The sequence below is a fragment of the Recurvomyces mirabilis genome, assembly GCF_035927965.1.
Source record: "Recurvomyces mirabilis strain CCFEE 5264 chromosome Unknown scaffold_14, whole genome shotgun sequence".
In the NCBI taxonomy this organism is placed as follows: domain Eukaryota; kingdom Fungi; phylum Ascomycota; class Dothideomycetes; order Mycosphaerellales; family Teratosphaeriaceae; genus Recurvomyces; species Recurvomyces mirabilis.
The window spans coordinates 265,114-293,025 of NW_027041948.1; the positions used below are offsets into that span (position 1 = coordinate 265,114).

General features: G+C 53.1%; 11 protein-coding genes across 11 annotated transcripts; 5 read left to right on the plus strand and 6 right to left on the minus strand.

Annotated features, from left to right (window-relative positions):
• Nucleotides 1–238: 238 nt before the first annotated feature.
• LTS14_005743 (uncharacterized protein) lies at nt 239–2,140 on the plus strand (the record flags this gene model as incomplete). Its single annotated transcript, XM_064838441.1, has 6 exons — nt 239–620; nt 674–687; nt 746–948; nt 1,007–1,195; nt 1,247–1,915; nt 1,969–2,140. The coding sequence occupies 6 exons, from the start codon at nt 239–241 to the stop codon at nt 2,138–2,140; spliced, it is 1,629 nt and encodes a 542-aa protein (XP_064693895.1).
• A 363-nt stretch (nt 2,141–2,503) lies between these two features.
• Nucleotides 2,504–5,907, minus strand: LTS14_005744 (uncharacterized protein; the record flags this gene model as incomplete). The annotated part of the gene is made up of 2 exons (XM_064838442.1): nt 2,504–2,523; nt 2,547–5,907. 2 exons carry the CDS (start codon nt 5,905–5,907, stop codon nt 2,504–2,506), a joined length of 3,381 nt encoding a protein of 1,126 aa, XP_064693896.1.
• A 21-nt stretch (nt 5,908–5,928) lies between these two features.
• Nucleotides 5,929–6,315, minus strand: LTS14_005745 (uncharacterized protein; the record flags this gene model as incomplete). Its single annotated transcript, XM_064838443.1, has 1 exon — nt 5,929–6,315. The coding sequence occupies one exon, from the start codon at nt 6,313–6,315 to the stop codon at nt 5,929–5,931; it is 387 nt and encodes a 128-aa protein (XP_064693897.1).
• Nucleotides 6,316–6,884: 569 nt separating this feature from the next.
• On the minus strand, nt 6,885–8,781 carry LTS14_005746 (uncharacterized protein; the record flags this gene model as incomplete). Its single annotated transcript, XM_064838444.1, has 2 exons — nt 6,885–6,899; nt 6,949–8,781. The coding sequence occupies 2 exons, from the start codon at nt 8,779–8,781 to the stop codon at nt 6,885–6,887; spliced, it is 1,848 nt and encodes a 615-aa protein (XP_064693898.1).
• A 245-nt stretch (nt 8,782–9,026) lies between these two features.
• On the plus strand, nt 9,027–10,086 carry LTS14_005747 (uncharacterized protein; the record flags this gene model as incomplete). The annotated part of the gene is made up of 2 exons (XM_064838445.1): nt 9,027–9,240; nt 9,293–10,086. The coding sequence occupies 2 exons, from the start codon at nt 9,027–9,029 to the stop codon at nt 10,084–10,086; spliced, it is 1,008 nt and encodes a 335-aa protein (XP_064693899.1).
• A 250-nt stretch (nt 10,087–10,336) lies between these two features.
• LTS14_005748 (uncharacterized protein) lies at nt 10,337–10,890 on the minus strand (the record flags this gene model as incomplete). The annotated part of the gene is made up of 2 exons (XM_064838446.1): nt 10,337–10,636; nt 10,690–10,890. The coding sequence occupies 2 exons, from the start codon at nt 10,888–10,890 to the stop codon at nt 10,337–10,339; spliced, it is 501 nt and encodes a 166-aa protein (XP_064693900.1).
• A 333-nt stretch (nt 10,891–11,223) lies between these two features.
• MIF2 (mitotic fidelity of chromosome transmission- protein) lies at nt 11,224–13,920 on the plus strand (the record flags this gene model as incomplete). The annotated part of the gene is made up of 3 exons (XM_064838447.1): nt 11,224–11,384; nt 11,438–13,302; nt 13,817–13,920. 3 exons carry the CDS (start codon nt 11,224–11,226, stop codon nt 13,918–13,920), a joined length of 2,130 nt encoding a protein of 709 aa, XP_064693901.1.
• A 223-nt stretch (nt 13,921–14,143) lies between these two features.
• On the minus strand, nt 14,144–15,183 carry LTS14_005750 (uncharacterized protein; the record flags this gene model as incomplete). The annotated part of the gene is made up of 2 exons (XM_064838448.1): nt 14,144–14,632; nt 14,938–15,183. The coding sequence occupies 2 exons, from the start codon at nt 15,181–15,183 to the stop codon at nt 14,144–14,146; spliced, it is 735 nt and encodes a 244-aa protein (XP_064693902.1).
• A 2,303-nt stretch (nt 15,184–17,486) lies between these two features.
• Nucleotides 17,487–18,825, plus strand: LTS14_005751 (uncharacterized protein; the record flags this gene model as incomplete). The annotated part of the gene is made up of 2 exons (XM_064838449.1): nt 17,487–18,250; nt 18,306–18,825. The coding sequence occupies 2 exons, from the start codon at nt 17,487–17,489 to the stop codon at nt 18,823–18,825; spliced, it is 1,284 nt and encodes a 427-aa protein (XP_064693903.1).
• A 506-nt stretch (nt 18,826–19,331) lies between these two features.
• TSC2 (Tuberous sclerosis 2-like protein) lies at nt 19,332–23,006 on the minus strand (the record flags this gene model as incomplete). Its single annotated transcript, XM_064838450.1, has 2 exons — nt 19,332–22,737; nt 22,993–23,006. 2 exons carry the CDS (start codon nt 23,004–23,006, stop codon nt 19,332–19,334), a joined length of 3,420 nt encoding a protein of 1,139 aa, XP_064693904.1.
• An 870-nt stretch (nt 23,007–23,876) lies between these two features.
• Nucleotides 23,877–27,620, plus strand: LTS14_005753 (uncharacterized protein; the record flags this gene model as incomplete). Its single annotated transcript, XM_064838451.1, has 1 exon — nt 23,877–27,620. One exon carries the CDS (start codon nt 23,877–23,879, stop codon nt 27,618–27,620), a length of 3,744 nt encoding a protein of 1,247 aa, XP_064693905.1.
• Nucleotides 27,621–27,912: the final 292 nt, after the last annotated feature.

A 27,912-nucleotide genomic window follows, 5' to 3' on the forward strand; every position in this document is an offset into this window, starting at 1 on the left:
TAGAGCTTGGCATAGTTCTAGATCGGCTGCTTTGCGGCCACTTCTTATCAGACAGGATGAGTAACGACAACCCGGGCCTTCGTGGTGAGGTCTTTCCTTGCTTCTTCTCCTCACATGTCACCGTACATAACCTAGACTTAGGATGCGAATGCATAAATTTGGCTGAATTAGATCTATCTCACCTATGAATACTGCTAGACCTATCTATCAGCCACAACAGACCTATCAATCAACCACAATGGACGACAATCCCGCTCGACGCACGTCCGCCACCAATGACAGGAAGGCCTCCATTGGCGAACATGCTGCGGATGCAGACCTGGCTAAACTGGGGTACAAAGGTGAACTCCCTCGAAGCCTGAGCATGCTGAGTGTTCTTGGCCTGTCCTTTGCCATTATGGCCGTACCTTATGGGACCAGTACGACTATGTATATCTCCTTAACCAATGGGCAGAGCGTCACGATATTATGGGGCTGGGTCCTGGTTTCATTGATCTCGTTGAGTATCGCCGCTTCGTTAGCAGAGATTTGTGCTGTGTTTCCGACTGCTGGTGGTGTATATTACTGGTCTGCTATGATGGCTACGAAGGATTGGGCGAAGATTGCTAGCTGGATCACGGGTATATCGCGACATCATCTGTTTACAAGAGTATTCGGCTGACAGTATCGACAGGCTGGATGAATCTGGTATGACGATGTCAAATAGCCTTGCCACGCAATGACTCATATACTGACAGTGAGACAGGTCGGCAACTGGACAGTAACACTCAGCATCAACTTCGGAGGCGCTCAATTACTTCTGAGCGCCATCAGCTTATGGCGAGAAGACTGGGCAGCCAACGCATGGCAGACCGTTCTCTGCTTCTGGGCAATCATGTTGATCTGCTTCCTCGTCAATGCCTATGGTGCCAAATATCTCGATCTCATCAACAAAGTGTGCATATACTGGTGAGATATCGGACATGCATTAATGTGACGTGAGCTCTGCCTGACTGAGATATTCTAGGACTGCCGCAAGTGTTGTCATTATCTTGATCACGCTCCTGAGCATGGCTCGCGGAGGCAGACGGAGCGCGGAGTTCGTCTTCGCTCATTATGACTCCAGCCTGTCCGGATGGCCCGCCGGCTTCTCATTCTTCGTCGGCCTGCTTCAGGCTGCGTATACATTGACAGGCTATGGCCTCGTGGCTGCCATGTGAGTGGATCACAAAAAATCAAAAGAAGCAATCACTGATCAGTATCACAGGTGCGAAGAAGTCCAGAACCCAGCCCGCGAAGTCCCAAAAGCCATGGTCCTCTCCGTTGCGGCCGCAGGCATTACAGGTGTCATCTACCTCTTACCTATTCTATTCGTGCTCCCGGAAGTATCTTACCTCCTTGCTGCGGCAAATGGTCAGCCGATCGGTCTCGTCTTCAAGCAGGCAACCGGATCTGCTGCTGGAGGATTCGGCTTATTGTTCCTTATTCTTGGTATCATGTTCTTCGCCGGCATTGGCGCCTTGACCGCTTCGAGCCGCTGCACGTACGCCTTCGCTCGCGATGGTGGTGTCCCAGGCTCGCGCTGGTTCGGGACGACAAATAAACAGCTTGGCATTCCATTCTGGGGTCTAGTGCTCTCAACTGTGGTTTGCAGCTTACTCGGCCTCATCTACTTCGGCAGCACGGCTGCATTCGGCTCTTTCACAGGCGTTGCAACTATCTGCTTATCCTGCGGCTACGGTCTTCCCATTCTGGTCAGTGTTCTACGAGGCCGCAGATTAGTGAAACATTCGACCTATTCGCTTGGGAGATTTGGCTTCATTATCAATGGGATCTGCTTAGTCTGGATCGCTCTGGCTATTGTGTTATTCTGCATGCCTGTGGCGATACCTGTGACTCCATCGTCGATGAATTATGCAAGTGTCGTGTTCGCTGGGTATGTATTCATCATGACCCGACATATTTCTTCATCTGCTAATAACAATACAGCTTCGCCGCGATCTCCTTTGGGTGGTACTTCATCGGCGGACGAAAGCATTTCACGGGGCCGCCGGTCGTCCAGGACGCTGATCCAACTATCAGAGGACAAGCAGTTGTTGCGGACGATGAGAAGCAGATTGGTCGTGAGACATCACATACGGATGTCGAGACGAAGATGTAAAAGTTGTCCTAGTTTCAGCTATCTACCTCTCACTCGGCCCATTTCGAGTGGTAGTAATGCAGCTCTGCATCAACAATCAATTGTGCTTTGAGATTCTCAGGAGCACTATGCCTATCCTGCGTTCGCGAGTCTCGTATCAATTCGTACCCAAGCACACCCACCTCCCACCCTTTGTCGCACGCTGCACAGAAGAGGCAAGACTTGCCAGCACCATCTACGAGGAGCTGTACGGACGCCGCGCATCGAAAGCAGGCAAAGCTACAGCGAGCGCACGGCGACTCCGAGCTCTTGCCGTCATTGTCCTTAGTGCTGACAGTTGTAGAGCACGATTGACATGTTCCGGTAAGTCTTGCCTTGACCCCTCTACAGCGCGCCTGGCATTTCTGTTTTAGCATGATTGCCATACCTGGCTTCTTGACAGATATTGCCGGGCAGTACATGCACGGCCCCGCGAAACCATTGTCGAATAACGCCGTGCAGTCGAGAGGTGTAAGATCAAGTTTGCCTCGCGGCAGAGCCTGCAATGCACCAGCGATGCGCTGAGCGGACGCCTGTGTATCTGCTACTCCATCCACTATCGACGGCGCAAAGTAGTTGCAGTCGAGTTTGCAATAGTCGGCATCATCTTCCTGCGTGATACGACGCTTCACGGCTTGACGCCATGCACGCTGCTTGGCACATGCTACCGGTTCGTCCTCTGCAAATGCAAGCTCTCTGCAACGCAAAGCAGTCAATGCCGCTTGGCAACCTTCTACATCTCTCAATGCTTTACTCATATCTTCGCCGTCGCAGTCACTGTCTGCGCCCAAGGCACTCTGTCGCTGTATTGCCTGGTCATAGGCATTCTGTGCGCGCTCGAAATCCAACGCAGATGGTTGCAAATACGGACCCAAGTATGCAGAGCCTTGCACTGCTTGTCTCTTTGGCATAGCTCCCCAGGGCCGCAGCTCTATCTGTTTGGAGTCCAGGAGAGTTTTCGCGGCAGCGTATCGTTGTTCGTCGTTTATGACTGGAGCGCTGCTATGCAAGCCAAAGCTCCGAGAAGGGAAAGTGCTTTCATCTTCATCGTCGCAACCTCCAATTCTGAGCAGATTGATTCTGCCTCGCTCTTCGCCGACCAGCAAGCTTCTAAAGTCAGGGCTGAACGCACCAGACATGATGGCTGTCTGGAAAGTTGCTACGTCTTCCACGAAAGCGCACCCGGGGGCTCTGTGCGGATTCCACACCTTGACTACACCATCAGATGACCCAGAATACAGCCGTGTCGAAGTGGCGCCCCACGACAAGAATCTTACACCTGTGTCGACAAGCTCCCGCTCCCGGTCATGGTCTAGCACATTCAAAGACTCGCCGTGCGACAGGATGTGCATTGGGTTCTGATTTCGAGAAGCGAAACGCTTGTCCCAAATGTAGACCTTGCCGTCAGTGGCTCCAGCAGCGATCAGATTATCATCGTAGGGGCAGTATAGGACGTCGTTGATGTCATACGCAGGACAATCCCACTCAAGAACCTGCTTAGCCCTGCCACGGAATAAGTTCACGCTGTAACACCGAACAACGCTCTTCCGTCCCGGGACTGATCTGCCATGTCCAGGAGTACCAGCGACACAGAATGCATCTGATGCACTGCTCGATGAAGGGTTCCACGCCACGTCGAAGACATTGTGAGTGGTGGTGCTTAGGTCGAATCGCTGTCCTGTCTCCACGTTCCATAGAGCAGTCTCACCAACAGCGTCCCGATATTCATCATTGCCGTCACTTGAATAGCCTGCGAGCAGTAAGCCCTTATGATGGCAGGCGGCACCCCATCTCAAGGCGGATGGAAAGGTCGGTAGAGACGACTGGGAGTCGGCACGAGTCGGTGAGAAGGACATCAACTTTGAGTATGATTGCTCAGTACATTTGAAAATGGCGATACTGCCATCCTCGCTTGTGTGGCATGCTGTTGCGAGGAGGTCTCCTTGAAGGTCTAGAATGTCGACCGCAGCGGCGTGCTCAATCGCATATTGACAGCTGTATTTGGTGACGACCCGGCTGGTGGTATAAACACGTGCCATTCTGTCGCTGCCAGCGGTGTACATCCTGCTGCCGTCGGCAGAGTATGCGACGTTCGCGACAGTGGTGAACAAACGAGAATCCTGAGACTCGCGCATCGAGTGTAGAGCGTTGGGATTATCACTGTCACTTATCACAGGGCGTGGGATGTGATGTTCAGTCAGTTCTTGGAGTCCTGAACTCGATGTATCTCCGATAAGCAGATTCCTGGAGCTATTGTATTGCATCGATCGATCGTCAGTAATCGCGATCGAACCTGCAGCAAAGCCGACGCCATCGTTGCGCCAGGCGACGCAAGTGACATCTCCAGAAGTAGCCTCAAAGTGTAGACATGGCGTATAACTCGTAAGCACATGATTGATCGCCTCGTCCGTGATGCGCTTGTGAGCAGAAGACCAGCCGCGACTTCCAGTCTTGCCCAGCTCACGTTGGCGCAGGACTCGTGCCAGACTGCTGGGGAAAGCACGGTCCTGCCCGCGCAAGGAGTCATCGAACGCGGTACCGCTCGACCAATCCTCTACAGGTGTCTCGACTTCGGGCCTCTCTAAAGCCTCAACACTGACTTGGGTCCAAGGGACGAACCCGTCCACTGCTGATGGTCCACCTCCTCGACGGCGGCGATTGGGTGCCGAATGAACCTCTAGCTCGATGCGTCTCGCCCGAGCTTTGGGGACAATGCGTCGTGCACTAGCATGGTCCAGATTCAGCGCTGGCGGTACCACGGCTTGCTTTGCAGCGTCTGGGTAACGCCCCTTCACCGTCGTAGAGTAATGGACCTGGACGGAACCTAGGCTGCGCTCGGGAAAATATGCCATTATTTCCGTCCAGCTTAGCTTGTCGATGGCTTTCAATTGTGCTAGAAGAGCATTTTCTTTATCCGTGTACCACGATCCAGCGGAAGGTCTGGAGGCGGCTTTTTCATCCATCACTTGAGGTGTTAGGACAGATTTTGTTGTGCTCTGCGTGATATCGGCCTTGAACACCTCCTGATGTGTGGCTGTATCGTCCAGGAAGCCGCTACTCTTCCTGAGCTCAAGACTGCCCGGCGCCGGAGCGGCGGTGCTTCGCTTGTAAGTCGCGACATCTTTAGACGGCTGCGCGGTCCTTTGAGGTATCGATTCAAGTGCTTGTTTGGCAGGCTGATGTCGCTTCGATTGTGTTCGCGGGTCGTCAGAGAGCGGTGGTGTGGCCAGGTTTCGCTTTAGCGACCTTGTTGTGTCCGAGTAGCGCTTCAATCGAGCTCTCGAGTCATTCTGCCCATCCTCACTACCTTTCACTACCTGGGCCTCGACCTGGAGACCGGGTGAGGGACGAGACGTCGCAAGGTCCAAGGATGCTCTCATACTGGTTGAGATGGGCGCTGTGCGCGGCCCACTGCTCTTGTGCCGCACGCCGCTACTTGCATGATAGTTGTCAAAATCTCGAATGCGTTTAAGACGCATCGCCTCCTCGTCGGACACATCTGACACATCCGATATCTGCCATGGAATTCGAGACCTTTCAGAATGCTCGCCTGGTGGCGCAGAACTTGAAGGGTGATCTGGGGAAGTCTGCAACGGGGTAGGCAAAGGGGACTTTGCGAGCGACACATCGGCACTTTTGCCCTTCAGTCCATCATCTGCTTTGCCAAGCTGCAAAGTTGGTGGCACTACGCGGGCGCTAAGATCACTATTCAATGATGTCAATGCTGTCGGCGCCACAGACGGACGCATATTTGCGAGAGGACTCTTTGGTCAATTAGCGATGAGTTCTGTGCCGGCCGTCCTCGACTCCGATTGTCGACTCGTCGTGCTCTGATAGCTAGGAAGCCCGGCAACATTGAGCAATCCATGGCTCTGAAGCGCTGGCGAGGCACATTTTGCAGTCGAAGAGACCTCTGGTGGCGCAAGTCTCCTCTTCTTGTTCGATGATAGGACATTGGAAGACTTTTTGAGCGGCTGAGGGGCGTTGGTCTCTCTGGAAATTGGACGAAGCTGGCCATCGATGGACCCCTTGAAGCCTGAAGGCTGCTGAGTGTTTTTCGACGCTTGGAAGGAGCTCAAGATTGACAGCGCCGCCTTCGAAGGAGATACATCATCGTCGGAATCCAGAGTAAGGTCTACCACCTCGATGGGCGCCATACTGCGGCCGATGATCCCGCACGACAAGTGAGCCGATGGTGGCGAGCATCGTACGCAGTATCTGTGTAGCAGTTGTTAGACTCTTGTAGGGCTCGCCAGCGCTTTTGATGTGGAAGATGACTTCCAAGGTCTGAGGTCGAAAGTGGAAGGTGCATTCGCAAAATCGCGCGTCGCGTGTTGAGCACCGCCACGAATCAAGCGCACGAGCACGTGAAACTTGATCCGAGCTTGTGGCGCTTGTAGCGATTGACCGTTGTGATGAGGAATATAGGTACTGTAAGTGAGGATACCACTACTCTATACACTACACTATCGGCAGGAACAAACTAACACCGAGCTTCACTGTATGTTGTAGAGCGAAACTTACAAGCCAAAAGTCTCATTTGGACCCGCCGCATCTTGAGCTCTTGTGATAACCTCCAAGTATATGTGCAGGTCTTGCTCATGTGGGAAGCAGTATATGCGAATCGCGATGGTAGCAATTGTTGCTCATAGGAGCAAGACGCCACAAGTCTAGGCATACACAGGCATATATGGGTATATAGCAATCCAGATTCATCATCATAAGCCTACGATCGCTGATTCTGCACAATGTTAGCACAATTGATGTCCCTCAGGTTCATGTCAACTCACTAATCCAACACTCGGCCCAACGAGTTGTCGCTGCTTCCCGATCCAACTCTTGGGCTCATATCTCCGTCTTCCGACCGAAACACCCTGCTGCTGTATCCTGTTCGAGAGATCATACCAGGCACTCGTCATTAGCCTATTCTCCTTCTGCAGAGCTGCTAGGTCACGAGCAGGAGTGTCTTTCTGTGGTTGTGATTTTGCAGCTGCAGCGGCGGCCTCGACTTCTTGTCGTAGCTCTGCTATCGTGCTTTCGTACCTCGATGCTTGTTCGGCAAGCTTTCGCTGTGCCTCTTCGTCTTGCTCGCGCTTCTGCATCTCTTCTTCTAGTGTTGCATTGCGTTGTGAGGACTGCTTGAGTCGAGCATCGGCAGCCTCGAGCTGCTGTTCCAACATCGCTAGCTTCTCAGCCACATTCTTGTGGTCGTCATTTGCAATCATTGCCCTCTTCGCTGCAGCATCAGGGTCCACAAGCTGCTTGACTTGCTCAGCTGGTGTGTCTGCTGGGACCGCCGCATCAAGGGTACTGTCCTGCAATCGCACTCTCAGCTCCTCCAAGGTTTCATGATCTCGATCATGTCTCTCCCTAGCCGCTTCAAGCTTCTGCGCAAGCACTCTCGCATCGTGCTCGGCATGCTTTCGTGTAGTCGTCGCCTCAGTAATCTGATACTCCTGGTTCCTTATCAAACCTTTCTTTTCGATGATCTCCTTCTCCAGACTAGCTTGAACCTGCTTCAGCCTGTCCAGATCAGTCAGACGCTCGGTCGCCACCTTGAGTTCTTCTCGTAAATTGAGATTAGCTTTCTCCTGTTCTTGCAAAGTCTGAATCTTCTTTTTGAGGTTCTCGTTTGCTCGAACTTTCTGATTAAGCTCCTCGTTCTCTGCCTTGAGCATCTGTAGATCGTCTCGAAGCTGCTGGCTGGCCTCACCCTCTGCTCTACGCTTCTCGATCTGCCGCTCGTACGACTCAATGCTTCCTCGCGAGGTCTGCATTTGAGACTCCAGGTCATCGATGTAAGCACGATCGTTCTCGGCTTGTCGCTGCAGCTTCTTCAATCCATCGTCCTCATTGTTCTTCCGTCCTTTGCTGTTGATCTCCGTCCTGTAAGCATCGAACGCTTCTTGAAGACGATCTTTGTCCTGCCGCAGTTCTTGCAGCTGTTGTTGTGCCGCTGCTTGATTCGCCTGCAACTTGTCAATGGTGACCTGAGCCTGCAGGAGCTCCTCCTCACGCTCGAGTAGTGGATCACTGTAAGCACCACCACCTCTATTGCCATTCGCCTTCTGATGCTCGATCGGCCCTTCAGCATCCGAGTGATATGCAGACTCGTCCCTGCTCGGTGGCTCAGATTCGCTAAATTCGTGTTCTTGCATGCTCCGCAGCTCGTTGGCGATCAACATCGCCTTTTCCCGTCCAAGGCTCATTAACTTATGCGCCATCTTTTGATTCGCTTCAGGCGAGGCCATAGCAGCACGAATCATGATCATGATCAGCTTCTCCAGTTCCCTTACATTCGTCTCAGCTGCCGCTGCCTTCAAGTCCGGCACGAAGTCAGATGCAATCCCCTCTTGCCCATTGCAGACGTCTCGATAGTATGTCGAAAGCTGCCGCTCGATGTGCTTGAGGTTCTGCCATTTCCTGGTCCAGTCACTCCCTGGTCCAACATCCGGTTCTGGTAGGTCTTCTGAAAAGTGGTCTTTGTCGACCTCCCGTAGTATTCTCCATAGCCTCCTGCCGTCACTCAAGTTCTCCCAGCGTTCGCTATTGCCTCCTTCCTCGAATGTATTGACCCATTGCAGCAGGCTCTCTCCAAGTGACCCGAGCTCAGTGCTTTCCATTTCTGTGAGAAAGCCAAATCGCAGACGTCCAACCGACCAACATTGCTCCAGCTAAGCAATGAAGATCTGACGTCGACCTGATGTTTCCAGCTTGCGAATCAATACCCACCTGCTCATGGTGGAGTCGGCTTGACCTCGAAAACACTAAGTGCCTCAGGCCGCCATCCCTACTAAATTGAAACGCGTAAACGACGCGTCCTCTAAATCTACATGAAAGCACATGAGTATAGCTAGATATGGTGAACATGGACGAAACAATGGAAGACCAGCCAGAAACACAAAACATCGAGAACGAGACTCCCGTTCAAAATGTCTTCATTGCACCATCCATCGACACACACCTCCTGCTTTCAGGCGAAAGCTACTCTCACCACTCCGAATTACCACCAGTCATAAAAGCAGACCCAAGCACAGAATGTGTCTTGGGGGTTGACGAAGCAGGACGGGGTCCAGTATTAGGTATGATCAAACTCGGTTTATTATGGTGAGAGTTCTTGCTAATGTGCTGCAGGACCCATGGTCTACGCACTATACTACCTTCCGTTGTCGCTCCACCACTCCTTACTCGCAGAGACGCACCGCTTTGACGACTCTAAAGTCCTTACGCCGGCCGTTCGCTCGGATCTCATGCAGAAAATCTGCACGACTTCTACAGATCTTTACCACAACTCGGGCTGGGCTACCCGGTCCCTATCGGCCCGCGACATTTCTGCTGCTCAAATGATACCTCATGGAACTTACAATCTCAATGCCCAAGCTATGGATGCCACGATTGAACTGATCCAGCAGGTTCTCGACCGGGGTGTGAATGTTAGGGAGGTGTACATCGATACTATTGGTCCTCCAGCCACTTACCAAAAGAAGCTGGAGCGTATCTTCCCTTCTTTGTCAATCACTGTGGCCAAGAAGGCAGATTCTTTATACCCTTGCGTCTCAGCTGCTTCTGTCTGCGCAAAGGTGACGAGAGATGCGGCCCTAGACGTTCTGTACACCTCCTACGCTCCGCCTGATCACAAAGGTGAAGTGGCGTGGGGTTCTGGGTACCCGTCTGATGCTCGATGTACGACCTGGCTGAAAGGCAACATGCACCCAGTCTTTGGTTGGGGCAGTGAGTGTCGGTTCAGCTGGGGTACCGCAAAGGAGCTGCTGGAGGCCAAAGGTGCGCCTTGCCGTGGTGATTGGGCCGAGCCGGATGATGATCAAGATAATCTGAAGCTGACCGGCTTCTTTGTGGATGCGGGAGATGAGAAGGAGGATGAGATGGCGACTTGGTTTGGCTGGCGAGTCGCGGCTGAAGTCTTCTGATCGTGAGATACGATTCCGCGGAGAACCGCCAGCAATCTCCAGCAGACACTTAGCAGCTACTGGCATAGCAAGCGGCAGAGTCATTGCCCTTCTCCGGGTTCAAGCTGCTGCGATCAATCGACCTCTCGCCCACCTATCTTGCGGTTATGAGGCAGACAGCAGCGATTCTTGTACCATGACTCAATCGACATGCGCTAAATGGCGTGGGTCATTGCGTGCACTGACCCCGAGAGTTGATGCTGCTCTACATTCACGACTTCTGGGCCATACCGGCAATGAAAGTCGTAGCCACCCAGCCATACTCAAGATACTGCAACGTGTTCAGCACCTCCTCGGTCCGCCGTTGTGCCTCGTTGTAGCCCTCCATATTGGGCAACGGGATTCTGGTCCCAACAGAGTCTTTGTCGTTGGGGTTCCAGTATCCCTTGATATACTGCCGCGCACCCAGTACGCCTACGAGCATAGCAGGAGAGGCAGCTACAGTGAACCAGAATGGGAGGGCTGTGCCGCCGGCTGCGAGGATAGTTGAGATAATAAAAGAGAGGATGATCTGGGTGCTGCGTCAGTACAAGCTCGGACTATGCAAGTTGATAGGGAACATACAGCGATAGCTCCCGCTCCCTGTGTTGTCCTCGTTTTCTGGAGATGCTCTGCAGCTGTGTTCGACCACTCGGCCAATTTCTTACTTGTCTCCTCGTACTTTTTAAGATTTGTTATGGCGATGTACGATTGGTAGCCCCCGTAGAGAGAGGTTGCGGCGTTGCAGAGGAACATGAGCTTCACATAAAGGGCTGGTGAAGACATCTCGGCGAATACTCGTTTGCAGTATTGTGCTACCCTCCTATGTATGTCTCGTCCGACGGTAGTGGGATGTTCGATGGCCGATGATGCTATGCCAGAAAACGTCTCTGTACACAATACAGAGTAGATCATATACGCACAACAGTTGATCGTGTGCCCTCATCCAGAACCAATCACGTGCTGATGTATCGGCCCCATTGTGTGCATATGGCCCGAGCTCTCTTTTGTTTACCGGTCTGTTTCCCACCCAACAACGGCTTTCCGCTAAATCGCGTCGCATATTGTTAACGACTGTACGCGACAATCGCCCTGTAACATTGCGCGGCTATCACAGCCATGGCAATCATGGGTCTCGACAAGGAGAATCGACCGCCGCAAGGCACGTCGGTGGAGACAAACGGCAAACCCACTGGCGGCAGGATCACATTGACTCCCTCAAGACTACTGCAGCGAGCGAAGAAGCAAGATCAGTATTTCGAAGTTGGCAAAGTCGGACGGTATCCGCGAATCTATTGTGTATGCAGAAATACAGGCAGCTGACATGTCACAGCAAAACCGGCCTCACCCTACCCGACAACGGCGTACGCGACGAACACGGACTCGAACCAGTATCAGGCATCTTTGACTCGCCCATCAAATCGCCGCGGCACAGTGGCGATCACGATCTCACGAGCGGCAGCGACATGCATATGCAGGAATCCTCCGCGACCGAAGTCGATCGGGCATTGCAGATGCGCAAAACGCCCAAACTCCCTCCACCACGTGCGTCAACACCGAAGCACACCAATATTGGCAGTCCGAAGCGCATGTCTACAGGCCGACAACCACACACGACTGGCAAACCTCTGATCCCACGCGACCGCGAAGGGACGACATCGCCAGAACGGCAATTGTCGCGTACACAGCCGCCCGCGAATAGGACGCTCAATTTCCGTGAGGCTGGAGTCGCAAAGAGTATCGAGACTCTGAGCCCCTTCAAGCCAAAGAAGAGCTTGAGGCGGTCAATGGCGCGTCGGGATCCCTTTGCTTCTCCGGAGCCAGCGATGAGAGGGATCCCGAGGTCAAACAGCGTGGCTGAGGCTATTGAGACAGCCGAGGAGACTGCAAGGTGGATATCTACGGACGACTCCCCGATCGTGCAGCAGAATAAAGATGATTGGCAGCCTATTGTGGACGACGATGATTCTGTACAGCCGGAGGAGGGAGATTCTGAGCTGCCACGACAAGCTTCACCATCCACACAACTTTCGGCACGACCAAGCAGTTCACACAGCGACAATCCTGAACGAACGCTTTCTGGTGGCACGGACTCAGCAAGCAGAAAGCGCCATCGAGCAAGCATGGAAGGCGGACAGGATGCTAAGCCATCTGTGAACAAAGCGGGCCGGCGGCGTACCACGGTTTTCGACAGCCCGGTCGCAAAGACACAACAGAGCCGGAATGCGTCCGACGAGAGTGTGATGCTCCAAGACGATGGCGAGACTGGAAGTATTGATCCATCCTTACTGGCACAGAGTGAGCAGTACAGCGTGCATGAAGCGCCAGCTGATCCAATTGAGCCACCAGCGAAGAAGTCCAAAACCAAGAGCAGAGCAGCTGCATTGAAAGAGCGCGATCCAAATCGACCAAGCAGACCACCTGGAAGTCCCGTCAAGCTCAACGATGTACCTGGCACATCTTCCAAATCTCCAAGCAAACGTCCTGGAAGCCGAGGGATGAGTCTTGGCCCAAGCAACAATTTGAACTTCCGAGCTACGACGCCCTTTGAAGACGCTACAGGCACATCGCGTTTCGGCCGACCAATCATTCAGCCACTCCAGTACTGGGCAAATGAGACCCGAGTCTGGAAAAACGGCGAGTGTGAAGGCATCATTCGTGCTGAGGAAGTCGTCAAACCTAAGCCGAAGAAGAAGAGTCGCAAGAAGAATAGAAAGACCACGACGAGACTTGATGACATTGATGAGGACAGTGAGACTGAGTCTGTCATGGCCGACGAGTGGGAGCAGGAGATGGGCGTGATCGCTGGCACGGTGGCGAATTGGGATCCTGTGACACAGTCTGGCAATGCCAGTGACCCCATCAAAGAAGGCAAGTCAAGTACCTTTTCACACCACTTCTTTCAGCACACTGACATATGCCCCACAGATCTCGCCTTCGCCTCGACCTCAATCATAACACGAGACGTACCCGGCAGCGAATTCAAGTACGCCAAGATCATGACCCTACCTTTCTTCGGCTCAGGTATCGTCGAACTACCGCCGGAAGGCTTCAAGCGCGCAAAGAACAGTCGCAAGATGCAAATGTGCTTTTTCGTGCATGAGGGCAAAGTCATGGTGGAGATTGGTGCGCAGGGGATGCAAGGCGAGGTGAACGCTTTTGCGATCTCGAAGGGTGGTGTTTGGGTCGTGCCGAGAGGTAAGTCATGCTCTGCGTTGCTTGTCGATTTCCCTACTATTCGTACGATATGAAAAATGCTGGGTCTGGCCCTGGGATGGAGACAATGCCACGATGACTAGGCAACGAAGAAGCGGTGAACACACCGCCTCCACGCTCGAATCTGGACCCGATGCAGTTGATGCAGAACAATGGCATTGCTGCAGCTATGTGTCTGCGACTTTCCGATACCCCCACCTCATCCCAGCCTTCTGGGAAGCGGTGTGTACACCAGTGCTGTCACCCCGAGTCGCACTGCACGAGCTGTCGAGGGACATTTCTCCGCCGTGGCGCTGCCGTTGGTTCTCGTTCCTGCAGCAATGGTCTCACTGTGTAACAGGCTTGCTCGTCGATGCACGAACCGAGATCTCGGGACGCAGGAACAGCGTTAGCTGAAGGATGCTGTGGCTTGCCTGTTTCCGCCGCCTGTGCTTTGTTTTGATGTAGTGTTATGCGTGTGCCGAAGACATTGTGCTGACATGTACCGCTTTGTTAGGCAACAACTACGCCATCACGAACGAGAGTCGGACGAAGACTGCGAAGATCTTCTTTGCACAAGGTTGTGAAGCCGATGCTTCGATGTCAACTACTGCTGCTTAGGCTGCACACGCACTTGCGTTTGGCAGCGCTGTAATGAGATCATGTTGGATGGGAATCCTTGAATCAGAGATGGCGTTTTGGTTGACTTGCGATACCACGAAGGCGCAGGCTGCTCTGTCGTACAAGCCTTTCGGCAATTGATAGCATTCATGCACCACAGTCAGAATTCAAATGGCCATAAAGCCCAGCACTCACGACGGCGGAATGCTCTGTGCGTACACGCTCAGAACTCCTCGTCATCATCGGCAAACTCATCCACAGTCGGGAAGTCGCCCACCTCCACCCTCTCCGCCCTCACGAATACACCGCAGTTAGCCTTACACTCGAAATACCTCGTCCCCTTCACAGCCCCATCATTCTTCCCCGTCGGCTCATCAAGTCCAACGCCAACCCACGCGCCAACCACGCCCGTGATCTCCGGCACATCGCCAATAAATTTGACCTCACCTCTTCTCGCATCATCGTCCGGAAGTAGTCGACATCGCGCACCGACCTTGATGTTGCGTTGCTCAACTTCACGGTAGGTGCCGTCGATCTTCTGCTGTTCAATGCTCGGGGCGTTTGGGTCGAAACGTCCAAGCTTCTGGTTCTTTTTCCAGGCTAAGACGCTATCGGTACGGGATTCGTAGTCTGTCGTGCTCATTTCATATTTGGGCACGGCGGACACATCTGTGTAGTTTGTTCGGGCTCCGGGAGGGCGGGTGTCTGTCACCTGTATTGGATCTTGTCAATCGTTGTCATTCTACCTCCTTCCAGCACGAAGACGAGCGCTGTTTTCGCATCGCCAGCCACCATCTGGCTGATTGTAGCGTGTTAGAGACAGACGTGAAACGGTAGCCATTGCAATGAGAGGACCGGCTAATTGAATCCTCTTATGGCTACGCAGTCTTGGCTATTTATGGCCGTTGAGGTCTCATACAAGCCAGCACCCCATGCAGGGAGGAAGGGTCTCGAAGGTGTGCAGAGAACGGAGCTGAACCTGATTCGATAGAAGAGAAAGGTGTCCAGTGCACTTACGTAGATTTCTGCATATGTCTGCAATGGCCAATTGGCGAGCTGAACAGCATCCTCGTTGGGTGCCTCAATGGGCTGAGAGGCTTGCGATCCCACCTTCAGGCTCAATTTCTGACAGCTGGCTGGCACACCCGTTATCGGTTCTAAGCGTCCTTTCAGCTGCGTGATGGTCCATGATGGAGAGATCCGTCGTTCGGAGGAAGAGTTGTCCGATCTGATGAGAAGTGGTATATCTGGTGATGTGGCCATGTTTGGTAATTTCCGGCCTTGCAGCAATCTGGTATCCCCCGTGGAAGCACAAGTCGGTTCAGCGACCTCAAATTGCGATGCTCACGTCGTTGTAGGCTCAATCGGTGATAGTATGATCACTAATTGCCATGTATGCGAGGTCAGGTGCTCGAATTGGTATGTGAGTAAAGAGTTTCTGGCGGCCCTGTCAGGTCACTATCCGTTCGCTCGGTACCACGCATTGGTGAAGCCTCTGGACCAATAATGAGCTTCTATCCTACTTAGAGGACTCTGGCCGGGTGGGGCCGAAAAGCGTTGCACAAGTATTCCAAAGAATTGAGGACAGTCTCCGAGCCCTGTCGGTGTCCGAGCAGCGGCCGCTTCGAATTATCGTTTTGATGATGCTGTCGTTGTTCCAGCTCGAATATTGTTGGCTGTAGTACGAAACGCGCCGAGCTTGACCGCTTTGATTGCCAAGCCATTTCTCCAGCATCAAGCTTGCACCCGACTCAGTGACGAACCAGTTCGGCGCCGATCACGTCCTAGATTGCGTCAGCCCTGTCCAGGATCTTTGTTCCGAACACTGCGCCTCATCTCCATGGCCGCCGACGTGGCGCGCTGTCAACAAGTCCTTGACCTTGGGCGCTCTAGCGCCTCTGTTGGAGGAGGGCAGTGAGCTAGCCAAAGATCATGCCGATCCGTGCTGCCAACAAGAACAAACGTTACCAGACAGCGTCGGCGGGTCATCATTGCGACTTACGATGCCTGAATCACAACTTCCATCTATCATACTTCAAGCCCGGGTCTCAGATTGGATATCGGGGACAAGATCGAAGGCGCGGGCTGTGCTTTGTCTGCAACGCTAGCCACACGAATGACTTGCGTCAAGTCTCCCGCATCCCTGCCCGTGCATAGCGACAGGTCAGAAACTCTACACTGCTGAGACGACCGCACTTCGACCCTCGAATACCCGCGACGTCGGCGGATCGAGCACAGATGTTCTTTGCTAGAGCATGCCGACTCGCCGACCCATAGCAGTGGTCTGCTGTGTTACCGGACTTGTCAGGTTGACAGGCCAGACTCTACTTGCGTTCACCCCAACGCAGGTTCGGCAGGCTAATTTGCACCTCACCTGCTCTACTACTTGCGACGTGTCACAAGGTTCCATGGAAATGGAAGCCTTGCACGGCCCAGCATGTCCGCAGTTCACCGCCTCGTGGCTCATTTCTACATTTCCGGGAGGACGTCACATTCCAGTGTCAAGCAGCCCACGAGAGCGCACGATATTAATGGTCCGTGGGGTCGCATGAGACGTCTAGCCACGCTGGCAAGTCCGCTTAGAAGCTTTTGGCACTTGGACGTTCATGCCCAACATCTTCGCATTGAAATCCTGCGCAGATCATCGTTCGTCAGATCATTATGCTGCCTGCCGGCCGGACCGTACTTGTGGCTTCGACTTCTGCTGTCACGTTTACACCGCCATCTTGACGTCCTCGAATGACAATCGCCAGCCAGGTCCTGCTGCGGCTCCTGGCATTGCGCCAGCGATTCGACACCCGATGCCTGTCAGCAACAATGCCATTGTACCAAACATCGATTCCGGACGATATGCCAGTGTCAGTGGACATGTGCCGGCGACCGTGCGTTGCAACTAACTATAAACAACCCTGCGCTGACAAGGTTTTCTTGTAGGAGAAAGTGGTCATCCCGCATTGAACTTACATCGTCCTGCATAGAGTAGTGCGCACAATCTAGACACAGCGATCAACGATTTCCGACGGGCTGTACGGTAACTTGAAAAACGGCCGCTTGTATGCTTCGATTCGACGCGGTTTGTGGCGTTTCTTGATCTACCTCCCTTACTTGGTACACACGCTGCTGTCGTTTCACCCCTTGCTCCAACTGTCATTGGTCCGCATGGTACGAGGATCGTAGGGAACGTCCAATACGTTCCTGCGCGAGCTCTGACTATCCGCGCCTGGCGCAGCATAGCCTTCGTCTGTCTTTCCATCTCTTCTGCAACGTGAGTACAGACATTGCACTCGCCTGCCTGTTGTTGACCACGGAAAATGCTCTATGTAAACACAGAAGACAATCACAGTACAAGACAGCCTGGTCTCCTACAACCTTAAGCATTAACCATTTGAAGCATACATCGTGCCATGGACGTCTGGGCATGCTGCACGCTACCCATATGATCTGAAACTCTATCCCTAGTTTCCAAAAACGGACACAGCCTCATCGCAGTCAAGTACATAATACCCGGCTCACAAATTGTCACTACGACCATACAGGTGCGACACTGCTGGCCTGATCAATCACCCATGTTGGCCATACCGAGGAGCCATACCGGAAGTGACCATCCTTTCGATACGATCCCACTCGACAGCTATAAGCTCCACAGACCTTCAGTTACCGTGCGGTCTCGACGTCGACCATCTACATGCGCTGGTAGTCAAGCCAGCAAGTCCGGCAAAGTGGATATTAAAACGCTGCTCGAGCGGCCGGGCACTTCGTCGTCGCCTGGTAACGATAGCTCGTCTTCAAAGACGTCCAGAACGAGCAGGACTCGTGGAGAGGAGTCCGCCAAGACTTCAGCTGCTTCTCCGGTCTTGTCGGCAGTCACGCGACCACCACTGTCTGCCCCTCCTCTCGAGCCACCAGTGCAGCAGGCGCCTCCGTTCTCATACCCTCCGGTTCAGATGGCACAGTACGCACACTACCCTCCGCCTAGCTCAGCCTGTCCTCCCATGGGCGCTTATCCGTACCCTTTCTACCCACCAGGAGCAATGATGGATCCACGCTTGCCGCCGCCAATCTCGCTGCCACATCCCGGGCCAAGCAATAAGCGTCTCGCTCCACCACACCCCGCTGAGTCACCTGCCAAGAAGAAGCAGTCAAAGTGGACTGTCGACGAAGATGTTTCGATCACGGAATTGCGAGGGAATGGCATGAAGTGGGAAGATATCTCGAAGCATCTGCCAGGGCGCAGTGCCATCAGCTGTCGTTTGAGGTTCCAGAACTATCTCGAACGTAGATCAGAGTGGGACGAGGAGAAGAAGAACAAGCTTGCACGTTTGTATGAGAGGTATGTATGAAAGCGTCGAACACGATAGAGACATAGATTGACTGACCAGCAGTAGGTTCAAGAAGGACATGTGGGAAAAGATTGCAAAGGAGATGCAACTACCATGGCGAGCGGCAGAAGCTATGCACTGGCAGATCGGCGAAGTCGAAATGGCGCAGCGTGCGAATGTGCCAGTCTTTCATCTGGCGAGTGGCGCCCAGCCGACTTCACAACCGACTCCTGCCACAGAGCCACGTATCAGCAGATCACCACCTTCTAACACCCTACCAGCACCCTCAGCCACGTACACACAGAGTCATAGCCACGCTTATAGTCATCCACCTCCGCAACTGCCACGACCAGTCCAACAACCTATGTTTCCAGCTCAAGCACGTCTCCGTCGCAACAGTGACGACTCTCTTCCGAACACCTCTTCTTCCATCAGGCATCGAGCAGACAGCGCTCGGTCTATGCCACCTGCTTCTCACGCTGTGCATACCACTCTGTCACCTCTGAGTGCCGGAACTGGTCCACCTGGTGCGTTGATCCACACACTTCCTCCAGTTGTGACGTTGCCGGAGAGTGGGATAAGATGATTGCTTGAGAATGTCCGGCGAATAAAAAAATTGAAGAGATCATGATCACCACGCCCGGCGCGAAGAGTTTTGCTGCATTAGCGTAGATGTCGTGCCTAGCGAGCACGAGAATGTAGACTAGATTACGACTTGACGACTCCGCTGGTATCTCGCAGCACCTAGGACAATGTAAGAGTAATAATTGACTAATTCCGATGCGTTCACTGTTTCATGGGCAGATACAAAATGCACAGTCGTCAAAATAAGCTTGTACGTGGTGTGGCAGCATCCCGAGACAAATTTGTGGCTCGAAGCATGAATTCGTTTGCTGCTACTTCCGAGCTACAACCTGGAAGATGGTCTGCGTCCTATCTAGCCAGTAGATATCGACCCTTTCGAGGGTTACTTACTAGCTATATACGATGAATTTCTCAGAAAAACAAAACTTTTGTGTGGGTATCTTGCGTCTCGTCCACTACCCGTTAAGCCATGGCCCAATGCCTGTCGCTTTACCTAACCGGTGATCATTAACAAGATTTCCTGTACCTTTCACCCAATCTCCTCAGCTGATGTAGCCGACTCCTCCACGAGGAAGGATACTCGGCCTTCTCATCTCGCCTCGTCCACATCAGACTCATGATACATTCGTTCAACGCCAGATTCCTCACCATACCAGCCAAGGAGGCTCCAGACACGACTTTTTCATCCGCTGCAGAAGAGATGTTCGGGTAATCGGGTCTGGTGACTACACGGACAGAGTAGAAGCGATCGGTCTTGTCGGTGGTAAGATTCTCGGTACGGGTTTGCACGAAGGTGGTACGAGCCGAAGGCGTGATGACGATGTAGACATAGGTGAGCTGGCCTGGAAAGAGATTGTACAAGGTGTTGTAGTCGTGTGCACGGCCTGAGTTGTTGAATATGATATTCACATGGTCGTTGCCTATGTGGCGCTTCTTGCGCGCCGTGTTCTCGTTGTCATTGGGGGAGTTGGGCATGAGTGTGACAATGTGGAACACCATCTCTGTCACATCATTATGCCACACCATGGTGTGCTCGCCGTCTGTGTCATTGGCACGGTCCAGACCCTGGGTATTGAAAGTGGCGCCCTTGAGAGTCTCGAGGTCGCCTAGGTCGTTTAGAAATTCTCTATAGTCAGGTGATCCTGCGATGTTGCGGAAGATGCGATGGTCTGTGATCTGTGACTCGCCAATGTAGACTACACCAGCTTTGTGTGAATCGAGCGCGGAAGTCCGATCTAGCGACTCAATAGCACGACGAACAGCATCGTCTTCTGGTAGGGTCAGTATCTCGAGCGAACCCAGGCTCGACGAAGGCTTCGGTATCGTGATCGTACCATAGGTATTGCCCAAAATGTCGTCAGGCAGAACAGTGAGGTAGTTGCTATCATCCTCAACTGTCACACTGGCTTTCCCTTGCTGCAGAAGACGCTGAGACGTGCCTGACGGGCGACGTACGGTTACGAGCGTCCGTCCAGTACGTAGTGAGGTCTTGGTAGATACCAGCAGCATGCCGACTAGCCGGTGGCGCTGAATTAAGCGACCGTCCAGAGATGTGAACACTTCATCCTCCTGGCAGTCGGGCGAGCCATCGTCAGCATCGACACGATCCATGAGGTCGACTGTGACCATTCCTTGATCTTCGATGGCCTCCTCGCCATCTACTTCGTATGTGAGACAGCTAGTGATGTATGGCTTCAACGCTTCCCGATGATCCCGTCTCAAGGTCATGTACCAGAACGTGACGACGTGGTATGCAAGTGCGTAGACGTACTCTGGTAAAGCCTCCTCGTTCCGCTGTGTCGCAGAGCTCTGCTCGCTGGTCGGCGTTCGCTTCCTTTCTGCCACCGTGGACTCGCCTCGTGTGGACTGCAGATAGCTATAGCACACCGCGAAGATTTTCTTGTAGTCTGTCTCGTGAAGACCGCTACATAAGTCTGGTAGGCGGGAGAGTCCAGCTAGAAACTGCAAAACATGGATGGCCAGATACCTGCGCGTAACCATACGGGACATTTTGTCGACCACATCATCCATGTATCTGCTCATGATGTCTGGCACTTCATAGCAACAGATCGTCAGCGCATGTATGCACTCGATGCTCACGATGTAGTCCTGCTGGCCAGCTGTTGAGTTGAAAGTCGCCACAATGTCTGTGATCTCATCCTTCGTAAGCTTACGATGGTAGCTCATCGATGCCGCCAAGATTTGCACAAGCTCAGCGACCACATACGCTTTCGTCAAACCGGTGTACAGTGGCGGCTCGACAAGTCCTCCATGCTTGATCTTGTCGGTCACGACTTCCTGCAGCTGTCGTACACATGGTAATTGCTCATGGAACATGGTGTGGTTCGCCAGTAGGCGCTTTGTTTCGTGGAGAAAGATATCATATACTTCCCAGGAAGCAGCACCATTGCGCAGGACAGCGGTGATGACATGGAGCCATTTCGAGAGATCCGGCGTGGTCTCCACGATGCCAAGGAATCTGTGCTCCGTGTCTTCTGGACTTATGAAGATGTGTCCTTTGACATCGGCTCTAATACGGAAGAGGAACGTGGCCGCCTCGGTGGTTAAGCCAGACGCCGTACAAAGTGCATCAAACAGAGGCTGTGTAGCTTCACGGGTGTCTGGAGTCATGGCGCTAGATGTGAACATGTCGACGAGTGCCTTGACCAATAACGCTTTGGCAGCGGGAATTGTGTCTGGATCCGCGATATGCGAGACGAAATTCCTGGCGATAGCAGATACCGCCGGGTGCTCTGATGAGCTCTGCAGTTGATGCATAAGAACACTCCGATTCACCAGTGCTCGAACATCATCCAAGTATGGTGCGTTGACACAAAGCTTGACCATATCCCTGTGCTTCATGTTCCATTCCTGTTCGTCTTCTGGAGGCTTGCAGAAGCTGGTCCTGAGCTCGTATGACAGGGTTTGGTGCAGTGGACGGCCCATCTGGACGTACATCCATGCCAAACGGAGCTGTAATCTCGGCTCGATCGATGAAAGGTGCAACGCAAGCCTTTCGAAGAGTTCCGATGTCGTTGAGCCTACCGACGCATTACAGCTAGCCAACAAGATATCAAGGATATAGTCCCAGCAAGCATCCTGTTGGATCTGTGGGATGTACTTGTCATCCTTAAAGATCCTTGTCAAGAAGTGTAATATATGCTCCATGATATGTTGATCGGCCAGAGTCGTGGCTGCAAGGAAGCGAATACGATGGAGAACCTCGACCAGGTCGACAGGCGGCAGGTCAGGTTCGTCGAATCGTAGTCGCTTTGATAACAGTCTAAGGGCGCCTGCGGTAGTAGCGAAACCCTCCTTCTGCTGGAGATTGCCGCCCATTGCGTCGCAAAGAGCGTCGTCGAGCTGAGGACCCAGGTGAGATTTTAGTATGGCCAACGTCACATCTCGTGCCTTGAATGCCACTTTCTGTGTTCTATTCCTCCTGTAAGTGTTGTAGTAGGCTTGAGAGAGAAACTTTGCCACTGGTCGCAAGCTGTCTGGATGGATGAACGTGTATGTAGCGACTGTGTCGATGAGATTCAAGGTGGCGTAAAGCACGGTGGAGGATTGTGATGAGGTCGCGGCAAGGAGAGCAGCGTCAAGAAGGTCGGCCAGTGGAGCCGGCGCAAACCACTTCGCAAATCGCTTGATCGCGCTGCTGGCGGTCTGTGTCGTTGTCGCGAGGTCACTGTGTGGGGCTGCTGGCGGCGAAGACGGCACTTCGTTGACGCTGCCAGTGTTGTGGAGACTGTACGAGACCAATTCGTTGATCAATCGTTCGCAGATGGTAGTTTCGTATGGCTCAATGCCATTCCCATCGATCGTTTCGATGCTGCGAGCAATCTCCATGCTTCCGTATACGCCGTCGGATGTTTGGCTTTGGTCATCAGCGAGGAGGAAATGATCGATGAGGCTGTGAACGTCAGCAAATGTACAAGGCAGCAGTTTGTGAAGTTCGCGGTTCTTCCAAGCTATCATTAAATCACAATTCTATTGTGCAGGTAGTGCACAATCGGGTAATTCCACCAAGCCTCAACAGCCCGACAATAGAACCCTCTATTGCGATGATGCCAACCTCACCAGTATTGTACTACGTCACGCGCAACGAGGATTGCGTACTGCAGGAGGGCGGTTGAGTTGGAGGAGGTAGAAAGAACTTGGTACATACCTCGACGATGCCATCGACGGCAGGCCCCCAGAGAACGCAGAGGTCGGCCTCTGCTCCGGAGAAAAAGCGCCATCTTGCGCGTCCATATAAACCCGACGCTGTCCCCCAAATAATGCACGCGAGGTAGAAGTCGTTCTACGTAACGCACATATCGTACGCAGCTGAACGATCAAGCAGTCTACCGTGCCTCCAGCATGATGATGATGATTGAATGTCGAGTCGGGCTGCAAGCCAAAAGCCACTTTCTCCTCACCCCACGCTCGAATGCAGACGCCCTGCAGGTACCGAATATTCGTTTCCAGCCGCCTCACGCGACGATTGTACCTTCGAATGATGTCGATAACATAAGGGAAGAAGAAAACTGTATCGTCAAAAAGACTGATGGGCGGAGAAAGCTAGTAAGCTGTTAGAGGAGCAAGCGTTTGCAAAAAATAACGGTGTATGGATGGGGCGAAGATCCGAACCTTTCCTGTGGGTTTGTGGATCAGAGTTCTCCACGTGGGATGTCTACAGTATGGTTCGACACTACCGAGACTGTCTGCATCTCGAGCTTTGCCTGTCTGTGGCAGCTTGGGAATTGCATCTGGTAGAGAGGAATGCGAAGAATCGACAGCAATTGTAAGAGATGTCCTTTCTTCTCCGGCCCTATCCTTTTCGCCATCGTGTCTTACGTGTTTGGTCGATGGAAAGACCCTGACAGCGTTCCTGCGTGGAGCCGTGTGTGCCCGTTCCATTGCTTTTGCGCCATAGCCGGGGGAGCTCGTCCCGTTGCTTAGTAGCACAGCACCGTAAACCGCCAAGCATCCTCGACCTCGTCGGGCGACCTCGACTTCCGCGACGACGACTATAGTGCTGTCATGCTGTCATGCAAATGCTAGAAGACCATGGGTCGCTTCTCAGCGGTTGCGCCGGCGACAATACGTGTTCAAATCGTCCCTGTCGGCAGCATTGAGACAGTGCGCTTTCAACAGATACGAAAAGCCCTGAATGCAAATGCGTCCATTCTTAGGCTAGGTGATATTGATAGTGCAGAGGAGGAGCACAGTATACTGTCGCCGAAGCAGTATCACAATGGCAGCCTTCTCCTTTCTTATAACACTTCTCCGTGCAGCGAGCAGGAACAGCAACTATCGCCCTTTGAGCACTTCCGCGAGACTCTTCTAGTCCTCGGTATAGCAGATGGGCTCAGTAAAGAGCAGGAGGATCAGGGGAAAGAGCTTGTCCAAGCAGTGGAGCATCTCCGAGAACACCACCCGCGAGTGATACATCGCCATGTGCTTGTTCTGCCAACTGCAGAGGGCTCGATGGCTACGGCCATGGACAATGTCACCCGGGTGGCCAAAGCTGGGGATGAGGAGGGGGGACTAGCCCTTAAAGATGCCATGGGTGATGTTGCGGCACGTTTCCTGACTAATTTCTCAATCTACGCCAAGGCTACGCAAGCTTCTCCTACTATTGCGACACCAGGACAGAGCGCAAGAGCATCGCAGCGCACTGAATCCATACGGAGCAACGATAGCAGACCTCTCTCCGGCTCCGGTTCAGCTACACCAACAGCGACAGAGCCTACCGAGATATCCAGTCCCATTGGCAGCGACGACGCTTCCGCCTCAGCGCGACCGCCACCACGCAATATTGGCTCGCCGCCACCACCGCCAACATCATTCGATATGATCCGCGGTGCCAACAGCAGTATCAGCGCTCTCGCAAGATCTGACAGTCGAACTAGCAAGCAGGGAGGTAGAGCAGACAGCCAAGAACGCGTCGCGACACCTACGATGTCGGCCAACAAGGTGAGAGACCTCAAGAAAGCCAAAGTCGGCATCGTCCTCGGCCAGATATATATGATGGCTGGACAGTGGGCCGAAGCGCTTCGCATACTCTCCGAGAACACCACCACTGTACGCAAACTTTTGGACAACGCATGGCACGCAAAAGGCCTGGAGGCGATGATGGTGTGCATGCTTCTCATGGCACACTTTGGCCTCGAATTCGTCATCCCAGCCCTCTGCTCCCCATACTCGGACCGCAGTCCTACGCACCTCGCTGCTTCAATCCCAGGCCTTCTCAAGACGATCCTGCACCTTTTCGATAGTATGGAGGGCGATATGCTACCGTTTGCCGTAGCGGCCGAAACAAGAATACGCTTCTGTGGCCTGCTAGCCATCCTATATGCCGCCAATCTCGAGTTGGACAAGAACAGCCTTCACGCCATAGTCTACGATATCTCCAACGCCGTGTCCGGGACAACAGCTATTGTGGCACCCGCGAGTGGTATGAACAAAGTTGATGTTGCTGAGATGCTTGTTGCCGCTCGTCCTACTGAGGAGCAGACGATTCTTCCTGCGGAGCATATAACGCTCTTGTCCGGCATATATGCCGTCCTGTCCAATCTGGGATTCCAGCGTAAGAAGGTTTTCGTATTGAAAGAGATCATCGAAAACCTCACGAAAGCGCTCAACCAGGCTCGTAGACTTGGCGCAGCAGAGGCTGGCATCCATCCAGCTACCAGCCTGACCACAGACCAGACGATTTTTGACGGCATACTGGGTCCTGCAGCCGGAAGTGACCATCTAGACGATATAATCGGCGTCATCGCCAGTACATACGGCATTGAGTTGTCCACGACGGAGGGCCGAAAGGTCACCGGCTGTGGCAACGATCTGCTCAAGCTGAAAGTACTCGAGACGATTGCCGAGTACTGCGAGGCCTCGACGGATCTCCGCGGCGTGATAATGGCAACGGCAAGCATCCTGTCCGCCAGCACATCAACAGGAGCCACAGGATCTGAGAATGGTCCGTCTACTATCGCCCTCTCCCGCGATGAACAAGTCATTCTCTCAAGCACACTGTCTCGTTCAACCGCCTTCCTGAAGCAACTCGACCTATCACAATCCGAAGCACATTTCTGGGATGATTTCCTCGTACGCGGCGTCGTCTTCAATCCTCCGGACAGTGCTCACGCCCTCCTCCCACTCTCAGCGGCAGACACGACCTCCTCCGGCAATACACCGCAAGGCCGGAATCCGCTCCTCTACGATCCGAATGCCAGACGAAGCCTTATAGCGGGCCGCTCCAAACAAATTTTCGTGATTCGCGAGCCACAAGAGTTGTATTTGAAGCTCCAGAATACCCTACAAATACCCATCGTTGTCGAGTTCGTGGAAGTGGCCGTTACTGGCCCCGAGAACATGAAGCTTGAGACCTTACGCTTCAATGCTACGGCAATAGAACCGATGCGTGTACAGAAGCTTGCTCTCATGGTTTGGCCCTCCATAGCTGGCGACTTCATCATTGTAGGCTGTCATATTAAAATCGCCAGGTGTCAGAAACGTTACTTCGACATCTACGAGCAGCCGTGGACTCCAGAACTGAACAATGAAGTCAAGGAGCAAGGCGTTGCTGCTCTCGCTCCGAACACTCCTGCCAATCCGCCACAAAAGTCCACATTCCCATCCTTCGCAATCCCGACCATGCCGATCCTCTTTTATGGAGGTGTAGACGGGTATACGCTTTGTCTACTGGAAGGCGAGATCAGGCAAGGTGGGATGGTCATTACCAATTCCTCCGAAGTCTCTGCCACGATCATCTCAGTCAAAGACCAACAGGGTCTCTTATGGGTATCGGGCATTCAGGCCCTCCGCGGTAACGTCGATCCAGGGGTTTTAGGTGGCGAGGTATGCTCGATGGCGCCGCAGAGCCAGATCCAGCTGCAAACCACGGCCGTTGGTCGCCAGCTCAAGACCGAACCGAAGCTCGAGATCCTCTATCGTCCTGCTGCGGCCGAGAACGCTTCTGGGTTCGCGCGTATGATGTCCGTGCCCGTCCATGTCACACTCAATCCGGCACTGTCGCTCGGAAATGCGGAGATTTCGAGTGCCGACGACAAGACCTTCCACCTCTCTTTTGATGTGGTCAATAACCACACGTCCCCTCTGTCCTTTACGATCAAGCTCCTTGATCCGCTTGCTTGTGGCGACAACAAGGCCCTGCCGAGTGATGTGCTAATCCTGCCTGGACTGACTTTCAAAGTCTCGATCTGCATCAGCCGCGCCTTCTTACCCACAAAGATCAGCGACATCTCCCTCGATGATGCACGCAAGTCGTTGTATCGAAATGTGGTCGTGCAGTGGACAGAAGTCCTCGGAACAGTCGCGGGTGTTAGCCGTTATGGACGCGCGACCATGCAAGCTTTGGCTCTAACACGCGATCAGCTCGAGACAGTATGCAACTTCTACTTCCGCCTCGAGGCACGCTGCGAGTTCAAAGACCCGAGCCTATTCCATCACGATAAGATCGCGGTGGGCAGCGAGGTGAAGGTCCACTTTACGTTGGTGAATAACACGAACAGAGATTCGGATACAGTTTACGCTAGAGTCGAGCTGCTGAAGAGCTCTGATCCGCAAGCGCTAGCTATCGGAGGCGATCGTATCAAGGTTGTGCAACCTATTGCGTCAGGCGAGGAGGCAGAGGTAGTATGGACGGTCGTGTCACTCCGAGCGGGAAATATTGATATAAGAGGATGGACTACACAAGGGTTGAATGAGACTAAGGATGGACCGCAGGAGCTGGAGCATACATGGCGCGCAGATGCTACGATTAGATTTCAGGCTGTTGATCTCAGCTAGGGCGATTCGCGCGATTTCGGTCGTGAAGGGCCCTAACGTTATGAGAGAGCTCAAGGATGTCGGGGATGCCATGGAGACTACAAGGAGAGGCTCTGATGTGGCGTTCGGTGTGTTGAAAGCATGATACCCAGATGAAATATGAGACGATACTTCGTAGTAGTAATTATGAATGCTGATAACGTTTTCGCTATCTCATTGTCGGCATCTCTATTAACCTCCGTGACAGCTATTTCTGCCTCATGCTTCTTGGAATATACTTATGATACAACAAAGGCGCCCTCGAGGACCTCAC